Genomic DNA, 15,381 nt, shown 5'->3' with positions numbered 1-15,381 from the left:
AGGTTCAATTCCCAGTCAGGACACATGCCCAGGTGGTGGGCTCGATCCCCAAATAGGGGGCATGCAGGAGGCAGCTGGTCAATGTTTCTCTCTCTCTCTCTCTGGGCCTCTCTCTGAAATAAATAAAAACACATTAAAAAAAAAAATACTACATTCCTTAAAAGAAATAAAGCAGGCTGTAAAATTTTGTTTCATGGTTATTAATATAGCACTTTACTTTGAAAACTGGTAATTAAAGGGAAATTACCATTCATTCTGTCTTTTCAGTAGAAATTTTGGTTACAGGGTGACCAGAGAGCCCCAACTGGATGAGGGAAAGCTAAATCCCATAACAGAAAGCCAGCCGTCCGGGCAGGAGCGTTGTCCAGTACATCCAAAGGCTGTGGGTTCAATTCCTGGCCAGGGCACATACCTATGCTTCAGGTTAGATCCCCAGTGAGGGTGCATATGGGAGGCAACAGATCGACGTTTTTCTCATTCTCTGCCCCTTCCTCTCTCTCTAAAAACCAATCCTTGGGAGAAGATTAAAAAAAGAAAAAAGAAAAAGATAGCCAGCTAATATATGAAGAATGAATGAAATAATTCAAAAAACGTTATCCTGAAACCCTAATAAAATTACTGATTCAGGCAAGTATTATCAACTATTGTTTAAAGCACTGGATGCATGGTTGATAGGGAACCAAACATATGACTGACTACAGGTAGATCCAAAATAATATCACACAGAATACTTTTAAGCCCTAAGGAGAAAACCATACACGGAAGGGATCTGATGGTTAGCACCTAACCCAGTGGTCATTTTTACCATCACTAATGATAAGTCAGGTATTTTATGTTTTCTGATGTAATGCAACGTATACTACCTAATGCATACGCCTAGAGATACAACTTGCAGTCCACAAAAAATAGAGAATGAAGAAACAAGTTTTAAAATATCACAAAGAAAAAAGCAGAGAAATTCAAAAGGTAGGACATTCTACAAGATAAAAGGATGGTTCCTTCAATAAATCGGCCTTAGCAAAAGGGGCCACGTGTGAGAGCTCAGGAGTGCAGCCACCACGTCCACCCGCGTCGGGGGCTGGCGTGAATGTTTTGGATTCACAGGGGAAATACGGATATAATTTGGGTATAAAGATGGCGAAACATGTACTAAAACAGAAGAACAGATCACTCACTGAAAAGAGCAGGTGATGGAACTATACCAGTGGGCACAAAGCACAGTATACACACATACATACGCACGTGTCCTACTTGATAAATAGAAAAGAGGTGTTTCTTTTTCAAGTAAAATGTCCCAAATTTCTTAAGCGAACACATATGGGTTTTGTACATGACATCATTTCTTTTTTTTTACAACAAAATGAGAAAGTTCCAAACTTTTATTTGTGAAATATTTTCTTAATCATGAATTTGTTATGAAAAGAACTTACTTTTCCACTGAAGATTTCATATCTGCAAAGACAGGTTAAGTACCACCACCCCAACAGCTAGCTCGGTTAGCAGCCACTGACTTATCACAATAGTCTTATCACAAACTGACTATTTTGTAAAATGGTATGGTTCACTCATCTTTTTGCAAAAGAAAACTTCACTTATTCTTTATATTCTTCAGCTCTTTTACAGTGTGATTCAAAAGACTTTTAGTTTCGCCGAACCGGTTTGGCTCAGTGGATAGAGTAGATGCCTGCGGACTGAGGGGTCCCGGGTTCGATTCCGGTCAAGGGCATGTACCTTGGTTGTGGGCACATCCCCAGTAGGGGGCGTGCAGGAGGCAGCTGATCAATCTCTCTCATCCATGTTTCTAACTCTCTATCCCGCTCCCTTCTTCTCTGTAAAAAAAAATCAATAAAATATATATATATTTTTTAAAAAGACTTTTAGTTTCACGCTAATTTGATACCAAAGATTCTACTATTTGAGGTAGTTGATAAATCCATTTACGAGGCCACATCAAGTGCGATACCTGGAAAGACACGGAAGACCAATGAGCAGCCCAGCTGCTCCTCACTTCTTACACCACGGATGGCGCCTGCCACGTGGCAAAAGCCCCGGCGAGCATGGCACGTCAACCCCATTTTAAGTGTCTGCATGTAAAGCCCAAGCTCGTGCTTAAGGATAAAATGAATAGAAGGGCTGGTGCTTCATTCTCCCGCCCCTCCACACCCCGTTAGGGCCTTTTGAGTCAGGAGGATGAAGGGAGCATCATTCCTTTGGGAGGCCCAGAGTGTGAAAGGCAGAACACTAACTAGTAAGTCACTTGGAATTGACTTCTCAACAGTTCTTCTCCAGCTTTTTTGTCTGTTTATTTTAACATTATTCCCCCCCCCCCCGCCCGTCCTCTAGGCAATCACTAAAAAGCCTTATTGACTCAAAAATTCCTCAACAACTGAAAAAGTTGTCAAGGCTGAAGATAAATTTTTAGGAGAATTCTCATCATCTCACTACAAATTTCTAGTCAGTGGATTCAATCAGATCAAAACCTTCACGTACTTACTCTAATGTCAGTTTTGTGAGGTATCCATCCACATTACATCTCGACACTCCTTTGCTACTATTTCCTTTTCTTAATGTTTCCCTCCTGTTTCCCTACCAGCATCATTACAGTTCCATGCTCCCGCGTTCGCCAGCCCTTCATGGCTGCAACGACCCTTGCTACAGCCAAGGGTTGTACTCCTCCTGCCAAGCTGGCCTCTAGCTGGGCCAGGAATGAACTTAAGTGGGTGTTCAAAAGGCTTACCTGGCACTTTCCTAACCAATCAAATCAGTGCTAACCTGAGAGCATGAAGTCCTGAAAAGATCTGTAATCCAAAAATATATAAACTCCTCCCCCCAAATTAACTTTGCCTGATATGAAAAAGACAACAGGCCCAAAATGGAGTCAGAGTTGCTAAGCCGCACTAAGACTTCATACCTAGCGCAACTGCAGTTTCGGCCGTCCCAGGAATGAAATTCTAAACTGATCCGTCTGGAATGTCCAGGTCAGCATCAATGAAGTATCTGCCTCAAAAGACCTCGCCCAAAATAACCCACTGCCGGACCCTCCTCCTCCCTGCTCACGGCGCCTGAGGCCCCTTCCATTTACCAGGTGGGATGCTGCCCCCGCATGCATTGCTGAGAAAGCCAATGAGATAGTTAACGTTCCTGCGCCGATTATATCTAACAATATCAAAATACAAACTTATCTGAAGTCAAAAGGCCAACTCCAAACTGCAAACAAATACGCCAACAAATGTTCAATGAAGATTCCAAGGGGTTGTTACTGTTTTTAATCAGCAGTAAAAACAACAAAATTTAAGAAGAGAAATAAATGTCTTATTTATAAAATGATCAAGTGTTTTAATTTTGCCTTCTGACAACCCTTGGTTCCCACCATGCCCACAGCTACCCTCTCAGGGCTTCTTCACACTGAGGTCACCAGGTCTGATTCCCCAGGAACCCCCTTGGGGACATCCCATCGAACCCCAGACAAACTGCCGCCTAAAACAGTGCAGGAGGAGCTCTGCAGTTCCGCTCCCTGCCGCAGCTTCTGTCCGCAGGTTCCCCTTGGGCAGCATAAGACAGGACCCCTTCGCCAGGGTTCCCTGTAATCTGTTATAAATCCCAAAACTCTGGCTGTCTCCCCTTTTCTGTAAAGCTGTCATAGTTTACTCGAATCCTGGGGTTTCTCCCCAGTGACTCGCCAAGTAATGGGAGCAAATGCCCTGGTTACAACAGCCCCCTCTCCATCCTCTCTTTTTCTTGGGACTGGCGTGGGTTCTTTCTCCCTGGAGGTTTTTACAGCTCGGCACAACTGCCGAAAAGGTGGGAAAACAAACCAACAGCAGCACATCTGGGGAAGCTTAAGAAATCAAGTTCTGCTAGACACGTTCTACAACCTGTGTTTCACAAATGCAGCGATGATAATAGAACTTAGCTACCTCAGAATTATTTCTCAACCACTTTTGTGGGCACTAATAGGAAAACAACCCCCAAAAAGACCTTGATCATTGCTGTGAATTAGTTTCGACATAGAAAAAGAAATTATTCAATTTTGAGGTGAAATTTTAACTAGTACCACCAACTTTTGGTCTAATCAGTGTAAATTCCCCATTGTCAAACTGTACATCAGAAAAGATATGTATTTTAAAAGGGAGGCAGCATGACAGAATCAAGTAACAAGCTGAGGGAAGAAAGAACTGATCTCAGGAACAAAAACAATCCCTTTGTGTTTTAAATCGAGGAGAGTAATTACTACACCTCGGTGGGTGGAGGTGGCAGAAGCACCCTCGCTGTGCTTCTCCCCTGAATGGAGGAGCGGCTTCCCTTCCGCTAAAAGATGAGGCCCTGTTCCCTGGGTGGGGGGTGGGGGGTTAAGGGAGGGGAAGAGTGGGAGGGAGTGGACAGGGGAGGCTCAAAATCTAGGCCAGTGGTTCTCAGCCTTCCTAATGCTGCGACCCTTTAATACAGGTCCTCAAGTTGTGGTGACCCCCAACCATACAATTATTTTCGTGGCTACTTCATAACTAATTTTGCTACTGTTATGAATCGTAAACATCTGATATGCAGGATGTATTTTCATTGTTAACAAATTGAACATAATTAAAGTGTAGTGATTAATCACAAAAACAATATGTAGTTATATATGTGTTTTCCGATGATCTTAGGTGATCTCTGTGAAAGGGTCGTTCGGCCCCCAAAGGGGTTGCGACCCACAGGTTGAGAACCGCTGATCTAGGTGCTAGAGAAAAACTGACTCAAAATAATAAGCCCACAAATATCTTCCATGATATTCACAAATCAATGAAATTCATAACTCCTGTGTAAATATACATGTTAGGTTAGGTGGCTCAGGAGGCAGCATAAGAAATAGAGTCGAGTGAATCAGAAAAGAAAGAAAGGAAGGGTTTATTCTGCGTCCCCGGGAGACCCACATACCCCAAAAGACAGGGCACGTGGATTCACGCCAACAGGAAGGGGGGCGCTTTTTTTATACTGCGGTTGGGTGAGGGGCAGGGACATGAGCTGAGGTATTCAGCTGAGGAAGTTTCAGCTGCAGGGGTCAGCCAGGTATTCAGGAAGGAGTCAGTATCTGTGTGGGGGTCGTGGTGAAGCCAGTATCTGTGTCTGGCACGCTGATCTGTTAGAAATGCCAGGGGAGTCCATTATCTCATCACGCGTCTGCATGTATCCGATCCTGGGCTCTCTCGGACCTAACAATACACACGTCCAGTGGCCCAATAGACAACCACTCAATGTCTTTGTAAACTAGGGAGAATGCTACCCATTTCCTACAACACTGACACACCGCGTTCTCCTGCTAGACCTTCTGATGAGGATGAAGATAATCTTAGAACCACACCTTAGCTAGGAAAAACTTGTATTCAAACTATAAAGCACTCTTACCTCATTTGGTGTATTTTAATTTTTTTAAAAAAAATATTTTTTTATTGATTTCAGAGAGAAAGGGAGAGGGAAAGAGAGACAGAAACACCAATGATGAGAAAGAATCATTGACTGGCTGCCTCCTGCACGCCCCACATGGGGATCGAGCCCACAACCTGGGCATGTGCCGTGACCGGGAATCAGACCATGACCTCCTGGTTCATAGGTTGACACTCAACCAGTTTGTCATGCCGGCTGGGCTGAGGGCATTATTTTCTAATCTTAAGTGCATAACAGCTAAAGGTTTCCATACTAGCTGGTCAATTTTTTTTTTAACAGACTTTTTAAAAGCGGCTTTAGGTTCACAGCGAAATGAGCACAAAGGACAGAGGTCTTCCCAATGCCCTGTCCCCGCATATGGGCAGCCTCCTCAACTGGTCAATTTTTAAAAAGCAAAACGTATTTCTCTGGAAAAAAAATCAAAACATCATCTTAGAAAAAATAATTTCGCATTTGCAGCAGCAAAGGTGAGGTACCACTGTTGTATGCATTTTCACTAATACACGAGGAAAGGAGTTAAACACTTACCATGTAGCATCCAATAAGGAAAGCAGCATTTGCTTGTTTTCTCTGATCAGGGCCAGTAAAATGAACAATTTTCTTCCTTATCATTGTAATGGACTGCATAAAGATACACAACTGTTAGTGTGCTGTTTCATAATTGCAAGTTTTCTAAAACTTTATTTTGTGATGAAGATAAATTCCACATCTCAGCATTCATATTAGCAAGACCTTTAAAAATACTAACTTTGATACCCCAAAGTACCGAGTACCTTCCCATAAAAGGCATTCTTAGGTTAGAAGAAACGCACAGTTAAGGAAGAGGGAAGGAGACAGGAACAGATATAAAGTATAGACAGATATAAAGTATAGACAGAATAAATAAGAAGCAAGGGGTGGGGCGGGGCCAACTGTTTGATTTAAGAAAAAACAACAAACCTATTCCCAAGACCTTTAAATTGAAGTAAAAGGGTATATAAAACCGGGCAAAAGGAATTCTTTCTGTTAGACATCGGTACAGTGATGGGGGGCGGGGGGGTGAGGAGCGCAGAGATGCCCGGAGAGCGTGGGGGGCCCCTGAGCGGTGCTGTTAGTGCCCTGCCCTGATCTGATGATCAAGAGGACACCCATGTATATGCAGTTTGTGAAAATTCACTGAACTGTACCCTCATGATCTGTACACATTTCTGCACACACACCGTACTTCAATAAAAGTTAAAAATGAAACGGGTATCCAAGTTAAAACCCAGAGGAACACATGCTGAGTTAGCAGTTGGGCACCTGAACTTCAGTAACATAGGTGGGCATGGATTCGGGTGAGGGTGGGGCCAGGACACAGGCACTTCAGTGAGCTGGCGAGGCCTCCGTGAGTTAGGGATAGATGTGAGCGCATGTTCCTGTAGTTGCTTACGTGGAGTGAGAGAGCCAGGTTGATTTTCAAAACGGAAACAAGTCCAACCAGCCATAGAGCAGCACAAGCACAGGGGACTCAATCCAAACTCTCAACACAGTTTTATCACTACTAATTGAATAGGCTGTAATGTTTTGAACAGTTTGGATGCTCAACACCCTACAAGTTGTGCTGGTAAATGATAAAACGTTAAAGGGGGGGGGAGGGGGACCAATACATTCTTAGTTGACCCAAAGGCTACAAGTCCATAGATGGCCGAGTGTGGGGGAAAAATCCTTTCAAAATTAAAGCAAAGGAACACAAGTGGGGGGAGAGGACATTATTGTTAGCTTCATAGCCCTGCACGAAACAAAAAGCCTGCCACCGACAACTGGAAAAGGGATGGGAGATGGGGAGACGTGAACACATAAGACCATAAATGCTTATATTCCTATTTAAGAGAAAAAGCCCAGAAAGAAGAGTCTCCATCTCTATACAAATTCGCAGTGAACACACATATAATACAAAAAGAAAAGGCAATGCTACAACTTCCACTTTACAGATTAGTAGCTCAGCTGACAGGTGCTTCAAACATTTATGATGTGAAATTTTAGGTTTGACACTCAAGCAAAAAACACCTGCCTTACCCATAAATTTTTAACATAATTTCATTTTACTTGAAAATAATGTTAATTCTTCTGTGTAGTAGACTGGTAAATCATTCAGTAGACTGAATAAAGAAAGTTGTTTTTAAAAAGGACCTGTCCCCAAATCCAGTATTTTTGACTTGAGAATTTAAAATGACTCATTAGGAATTGCTAGCAGTATATACACTTCCCATCGTGCATGACCAATCATTCCAGGTTTTTAAGATAAATGGCTGGAGCCTGAAGCTTATAGAAATACACTGTTGCAGCACTCAGTGACAGCCTCACAGGCAGCTGTCTGCCCTTGCTTTCCCTGCTCCTGAATCGCATGTGTAAAAGGTCAAGGTGAAGTCACACAGAGTCGGGGCAGGAGGAGAGACAGAGAGGGGCAGCGTCTTCCCTGTCCGCTAGCGCTCCCTCCTATCGAAGCCAAGGCAGGAACAACAACCACACAGCAAGGGACGTTTCTCTTGTTAGGTTTCAGTTCCCTTGGGTCGGACGGTAAGAGGTTTACTTCACTAAACAGTTTCCACTTGGGATTTCAAGTATTTGAGCATCACTAATCCAAGCCAGAATCCAACGACCCAAACTCAAACTGCTCAATCAAAACTGTGGAAAACTAACATATACACGATGCCTTTATAAAACAAGAAAACCACAAGTATGCCCCAAACACCACTGCAGCAAAAACACGGCATTTCCTTTTTAAAACTGATGTGCTTTCTTTACTTTGCCCTCCCCAAGCCCGGGCTAACAATGATTAAGTCAAATCTTATGTAAAAAAAGACTTTACCTTTAATTTCTTATTTATCTTGCAACAATATCTGTAAAGCATTGCCAGATTGAGTGGTCCAAAATCTGCGTAGAAGCTTTAAAAGTAAAACACAAAAACATATACGTATATTCTAGATGCCCTGAATATTAATGCCTTTTTGGAGCTACAAGATCAAATTCAGACAAGAAAGCATACACCAAACTGTTATCAGTCACACTGCCTTAAGAAGTGGAACAGATATTCTGGTAAGTAATGCCTATTAAAAAAATGGTTCAACACCTCTAACCTCAAATAATATATGAAAATGCTTTCTGAATAAAAAAAAAAAGCTGTTTTTCCACTGGTAAAGACACATCTTAATACATTAGCTTTTATTTCATTGTACTGTAAACTATTAGCATTTCAAATATAAGTTATTAAATTTAGAAAGATTCTTCCATTTTGAGTTTTTCCCTAAGGATCTACTTTATTACTAAAGGTTAAAGGAAAATGAAAGGAAAAACATCCTGCAATTATCAGTCAACAGATTTGTAATCTTCCAAGGTTATCCTATTTATAAACATACCTTTAGATTCTTCAAAATAAAAAAAAAGTTACTAACAATCTTTTAAGAACCAATACTTACTTCTCATATTCAAGTTCATTATCTATGGTGAAATAATGTACATTTGATGAACTCTTTGGTCTGCTGCAGAGAATGGCAAAACAAAGGCGATCTGAAATGGAAAAATTGCAATGTTCCTTCCTTCAGGTTATTTTTAAAATTTTCATATATCATGATACAACTCTTTTCAGATGAAGTCAGATTTTTATTTTTTCCATACAGGTTTCTGATGGTAAGGATGCCAACAGATACTTTCAAAAGGTTCTATTTTGATGAGTGAAAATAAATAAGCCTATTTTTGAAAGGAGCAACTGCCTTTAACCATAAGTTTCAATAAAGACAAGTGACTTTTCACGTAGCAGTATGGCTTGATTTCTGGAGGAAACTCTCATGCAAAACTTTACTTCCTCTGTACTAAGAAATCTGAACAAATGGCAGTGTGCACTTGATGGCTAGCCAGCAACCAGGTGGCTTTCACTATGCATCACTATGTTTTCACGACATCCTAAAGAGTCATTCAATAAGAAACCATATTTTAAGTAAAGAGCGCTTTCAAAACTGCTTCAAAATTAAGGTTTAAGGCTATAGAACATCAGCAACAAAATGAACCAGATGTTTATCCAACTGTTCTTAGGGATCACTACTACTTTTGTAGTGACGTTTACAATTAGACAAATTACCATTGCAATAGAAGCAATGAGAGGTATCTGCATGATGAGTGCGCCATGAACTTGTGTTGCATAAATGCAGTTAGGCAGCCATGAGGTGAGGGTTTAGAAAGAATGATAACTGGTGCTAATAATGTTCTGAGGCTCCAACCTTCCTCCCCCGCTTTAACCCAGAAAAAGTTGCCTAAAAATCCCGGCAAAGCAGTTACCTGCAATACCCAGTTGTAGCAATACTAGCAGTGCTAGTAGATATACTTACACTTAAATTGTAGCAAAATCAAGTCCAGCCTTTAAAATAGTAAGAAAAAAGGACGCCAGCTGGCATCCTTTGCCCAAATGGTAATTGCCAGCGATTCAACTCCCGCAATGGCTGTATTTATTTCCTTGTAAACTGCTCAGCTAAAATGTCTTGCAACCACAAACACAGAAGGATGACGGGCTTACTCTTTGCCAACCACAAATGACCCTTGATCCCCGCGCAGTGACCACAGATTCTGCTCCCTTGGGTGGAGACGCAAGTCACCTGCCAGCCAGGGGCTTCCCACGGCACAGGTCTGTTCACAGTCACCCCAAAGCAAGAGCGCGCTCGGGTCTGGGAGTCCGGGAAGGCCACCCACGCCCAGGAGACAGCGCTGGCCCCGGCCAGCCCGGAAAGCTGAAGGCACCTCCTGGCCAGCAATGGGCCTCCCCCATCTGGCCCCGCCCCATGCCACCTAAATCCGGCGTCCCGGGGGCGCCCCGTCCCCTCCGCACTCACCTTTGATCACCTCCGCCACCAGCCGGGCCCCCGAGCCCTCCCGGCTCATGACTCCAAAGCATCTGGAAGGCGGGGCGGAGGGAGGGCGGGGCCGGGCGGCCAGGGAACCACCCGACCCGCCGCAGACAGAGGAGGAGCCGCGACCACACCCCCGAAGTTTAAAAAACAAAGTTTAAAGGGCCGGGCCCCAGCCGGGGGAACGGTGTCCGCCCCGGGCCACCGACTCCACCGCATAGCGGGGCGTCACCCCGGAAGTTCAAAGCTTCTGGAAGGGCCGCGGCGGGCACGGCCGCCACCGCCAGGCGCGGGCTGAGCTTCGCCCTCCGCGACAGCGGCCGCCAGCGCCCGGCCCCCGGCTCCGCCGCACCCGCAGGAGGCTGTGCAGCCCCGGCGCCGGGCGAGCGCGCAGCTCCGAGCGCGGAAGGGCTTCCTGCGGGAGAGGAGAGGGGCGAGGGCGAACCTGGCCGCTGCCCCCGGCTCGGGGCGCTCCCTCACCGCCCTGGCCGCTGCCGGCAGAGGGCGCAGCATCCAGGCCGGCGGGAGGCGCAGCCCGGGACGCCTACCTCCCCCCGCGCCCGGAGCCCGTCCAGCAGACCTGGGCCACCCAGAGCTGCGTCCTCTCTCAGGTGGAGACCCACGGAGTGTCGGGCTGGTTGGGAGTGCTGGCGCCTTATTTACAATGAACGTGTCTTCACAATAGGTCAAAATTTTAAAGTGAGCCCACTACTGCGGTCAATCATTCCTTTAACACTAGATTGCCCAAGGAAGTCATTTTGACTGCTTTTTAATTTCAATTAGAAAAACAATTATGTATATAAGGACACAATGTCTTAGAATTTTGTGACTTTTTGTACAACATATAAATGCGTTTATTAATAATTGTAGTTACCTCCCCCTCCTTCATTTCCGGTATATATATATATGTGTTATACCTATATTGCCCAAAAGCAGTCATTTTGACTGCTTGGGGAAATTATGACTCTTATTATTGAATTGAGTAAATTTCTTATATTACCAGTTCGGCTCTGTATTGAAATAACAGTTTTCATTTTTTTTCGATTACCGTCACATGATAACATACAAGTACATGATAAATTGTCGATACTTGGTAAGTTGCAGTTGCTCAATAAGCTAAACTAGTACTTGTTATTCGAATCTTTATGCAGTGATACTTGTTCTAATAGGTTGTTTATTTTATTTCTTTTGCGCCCTAAATTCATGAAAGAAATGTCGAATAGAAGTGAGTTATTGGAAAAGCTAAGGAACATAAGTGAAGAGTGCTCCGATATTATTCTTTCACAATGCAGTCATTTTGTCTGCTTTTGGGCAATATAGGTATATACTAAATTTCAGTCTTTCTAGTGTTAAAGGCCTTAGTATGGTTATAAAACAAAAATTCCGACACCATGCTAAGCAACCATTTAAAGTATTGTCTAAGCCTATGTTTCTTATAGTCTCAAGTGAAAAATAATTAAGATATAGTATGCGTACAGTCCCAGTTTAGTTATAAAAAGTGTTACTTTAATAATCCGTGAAAAATTTTACAAAGACCTCCCTTAAAACAGACAATATAGCAACAACTCTTTCCCAAGAATGACACAGTATTTACAACCCCCATACAATATATACATTATATACCACATATATGTTTGCCTCAAAAGGAAACCTCCCTAACTTGATTCCAAAACTCCAGGTGAATCAAACTTTAATGTAAACAACAAAACCATGAATTCTTTTTTTGTGGGGTTCAACTGGAGAAGGCCTTTCAAAATAAAGTCCAAACGCCACAGAATCGACTGCTAATTTGATACCCACTTTTAAAAAGGTCTTGTAGCAACAAAGTCAAGAAATAAACTGGGAAAATATTTTAAATTCATCTCATGAAGATGCCTATCTTCTTTCAACTTTATGTTCTTTAAAAAATAACAAAATGCAAATTTAAACTACCAGGTCCTGGTTTTCCTTCAGACTGGTAAAAATCAAAGGAGTTTGGAAAGGCTGTGTTGGTGAGGTTGCCGGTGTAGAAAAAGAAGCTGCTTTAACCTCCATTCATGGCAATTCAAGGCAACAGACACTCCGCCATCCCAAAATATACCTTTAGGGATATTGATTTTTTAAGCTGATTATTAAGAAACAGAAGTCTCAGAAAGAACCTGTGAACCTTACCCCCATCCGGAATTCAGACAGAAGCACCTGCTTAAAAGAAGGGCGTATAGAAATGAAATGTGGCGGAGAGAGAGCTGCAAAGCCTGCTCGTCGGCCTTCCCTGTGTCCCCTTTTTCTGGGGCGACAGCAGGAATCTGTTACCCGCCCGCTTGCTCTCTCTACTGGCAAATTGTCTGCTTCCCCTTTGAAATCCCAGACCCTTTCCTCCTCCTCCTTTGTCCAGAATGGCATCTACACCTCAACTGCCCAGTATCTCCTTGGGTATCATATTCTTATGGCACCCCCACACGTGTATCCAAATAATTTCAGACGTTTTCTACTGTTCTATCTCCTGCTGCTTTGGCTACTAGCCCAGCCAGGACTTAGGAAGGTGTGAGGAAAGTTACTCTTGCTGCCCCACAGAACCTTTCATAAAGGAATGGTCAGAGTACCCAAAACTGCAGGAGCTAAGCTCATAGGACAGATGGTTATGCTCTGTGCCTGCTTGCTAAGAATATTTAATAAATGACTGTTGTGTGAAATTTTTTTATCTGAGATTGGTTAAGCCCCACCTACCTGGAGTTTTCCTGCAGGAAACCTGCTATCTATCAAGTCCTAGAAGCTGTGCAAGACCAAATGGGCTCAGGGCCGCTTTCCTCAGTGCAATACGGAGAGACCTGGGACCAACATGTCCTATAACATTTAGTCATGGCAGTCAGACACTTGAGCAGCCAGCTTCAGCAGGCAGATCTTTTCCTAGGACCCTAAGTCAAGCACTTTGAGGAACTCTAATGTATCTACCAAAATAAGCATTTCAGAGGGGAGGGAAGGTAAGTAAAGGATCTGTCTCATTTCAGATTTCTTGGCAGTGAATAAACGCCTTAATTTGATGAGTATGTTTAACATATAATTGCCTTATCAGAAGCAAATCCTTACAATGCTTGTTCTTACCTCCAATGGTATTTCAAGGCCCCCTGAAAAATGCTTAAGACTGACCACCGTTCTAGGCCACTAGTCCTATCAATAAGTACTTTCTTCTATAAAAAAACCTGTCAGGGGGATTTTTAAAAATTGTCATGCCAATCTGGCTATGGTTTCTAAGAAAATGGTGTAGAGAAGAGCGGCGTAAGGGTACATATTAAATTATTTTAGATGTTAACCAGGGCAAAAGATTCGAAGACACTTTATGAAAGAGTTTACATGAATGGCCTATAAGCTCATGAAAAAGGCAATCAAATTATAGCAGCTTAGGAACGCCAGAAACTGGAAAGACCACAAATTTCCATCAACAGGAGAAGGGATAAACCGATTTTACTATATTCATACAGTGGAACATTACTCAACAAAAACAAAACCATGACGTGCTGATATACAAACAAAATGGATGCATCACTAAAACACTGTGCAGAGCAAAGGACACAAAAGAGCTCATGCTGCATGACTCTCACAGCACAACGCTTAAGAAGAGGGAAATTAATTTATACTGACAGAAATCAACAGTGGTTATTTAGGTAAGAGGGAAAGAGGCCCAGAGGGAACAGTATTTCACAAGAGTACACACTTCTCGCCTGGCCAGCATGACTGGATGGTTGAGAGTCGAAGTATGAATCAGGAGGTCGGGGTTCAATTCCACTCAGGACACGTGCCCAGACTGCGGACTCCATCCCCAGTGTGGGGCATGCAGGAAGCAGCCAATCAATGATTCTCTCTCATCACTGATGTTTCTATCTCAATCTCCCTCTCCCTTTTTCTCTGAAATCAATCTATATATATAAAAGCCTAAGCGACCATTACGACAGAACTATCGGAACGACCGGTCGTCTGGTCTCTATGATGCACACTGACTACCAGGGGGCAGATGCTCAATGCAGGAGCTGCTCCCTGGTGGTCAGTGCACTCCCACAGCCGACCTTTTGCGGCCCCTCCCCCGGGCGACCGAGCCCCCTCAATCGGCCCCCATTGGGGGAGGCCGGCTGGCCAAACTCCCATGGCTCCTGCCCCCTGACGGTCTACCCCTCCCCCCCCATAGGCCTCGATTGCTGGCCAGGCCGAGGGACCCACCCATGCACAAATTCGTACAATGGGCCTCTAGTAAAAATATATTTTAAAAAAACAGTATACACTAGTTAAAATTCACACTATACACATAAACCTGTGCATTTTATTATGTGTGAGTTATACTTCTTTTTTTTTCTTTTTAAATATATTTTATTGACTTTTTTACAGAGTGGAAGGAAGAGGGATAGAGAATTAGAAACATCAAAGAGAGAGAAACCTCAATCAGCTGCCTCCTGCACCCCCCCTACTGGGGATGTGCCCACAACCAAGGTATATGCCCTTGACTGGAATCGAACCTGGGACCCTTCAGTCCGCAGGCCGATGCTCTATCCACTGAGCCAAACCAGTTAGGGCAGTTATACTTCTTAAAGGGTAGGGGCAGGAAAGAATTTTAAGTACATGAAAAGAATACAGAATTAATATCAAAGAATTTTGATGATTTTATCTTTTTATATATTTTCATTGATTTACCAGAAGAGAGAGAGGGATAAAAACATAAATGATGAGAGAGAATCATTGATCGGCTGCCTCCTGCACACCCCCTACTGGGAATCGAGCCTGCAACCCGGGCATGTGCACTTGGCTAGAATCAAACCTGGGACCTTTCAATCCACAGGTTCTATTCACTGAGCCAAACCAGCTAGGGCTATCAAAGCATTTTCTATAGAATATAGTTAAGAATTATCTTGTTGCCGAAACTGGTTTGGCTCAGTGGATAGAGCGTCGGCCTTTGGACTGAAAGGTCCCAGGTTCGATTCCGGTCAAGGGCATGTACCTGGGTTGCGGGCATATCCCCAGTAGGAGATGTGCAGGAGGCAGCTGATCGATGTTTCTCTCTCATTGATGTTTCTAACTCTCTATCTCTCTCCCTTCCTCTCTGTAAAAAATCAATAAAAAATATATTTAAAAAAAAGAA

General features: G+C 43.3%; 1 protein-coding gene across 14 annotated transcripts in view; it reads right to left on the bottom strand.

The window, feature by feature from the left end:
• CDC14B (cell division cycle 14B) overlaps positions 1-15,381 on the bottom strand; it is a 95,485-nt gene that overhangs the window by 41,682 nt on the left and 38,422 nt on the right. For 12 of the 14 annotated variants that reach the window (XR_009447565.1, XM_059656384.1, XM_059656386.1 and 9 more), the window contains 3 exons: positions 8,859-8,949; positions 8,252-8,327; positions 5,950-6,042 (listed from right to left, as the gene is read on the bottom strand). Coding sequence is in view for 13 of the 14 variants with exons in the window: in XM_059656384.1 (XP_059512367.1) it covers positions 5,950-6,042; positions 8,252-8,327; positions 8,859-8,949 (260 nt within the window). In the remaining variant the exon portion in view is untranslated. Of the gene's footprint in view, positions 1-5,949; positions 6,043-8,251; positions 8,328-8,858; positions 8,950-10,262; positions 10,631-15,381 lie in introns of those variants that run through there. The other 2 variants (XM_059656395.1, XM_059656397.1) reach the window with 2 other exon arrangements.

This window comes from Myotis daubentonii, chromosome 11, assembly GCF_963259705.1.
Source record: "Myotis daubentonii chromosome 11, mMyoDau2.1, whole genome shotgun sequence".
NCBI classification, from domain to species: Eukaryota; Metazoa; Chordata; class Mammalia; order Chiroptera; family Vespertilionidae; genus Myotis; species Myotis daubentonii.
This window is presented reverse-complemented; position numbering and strand designations above follow the sequence as displayed.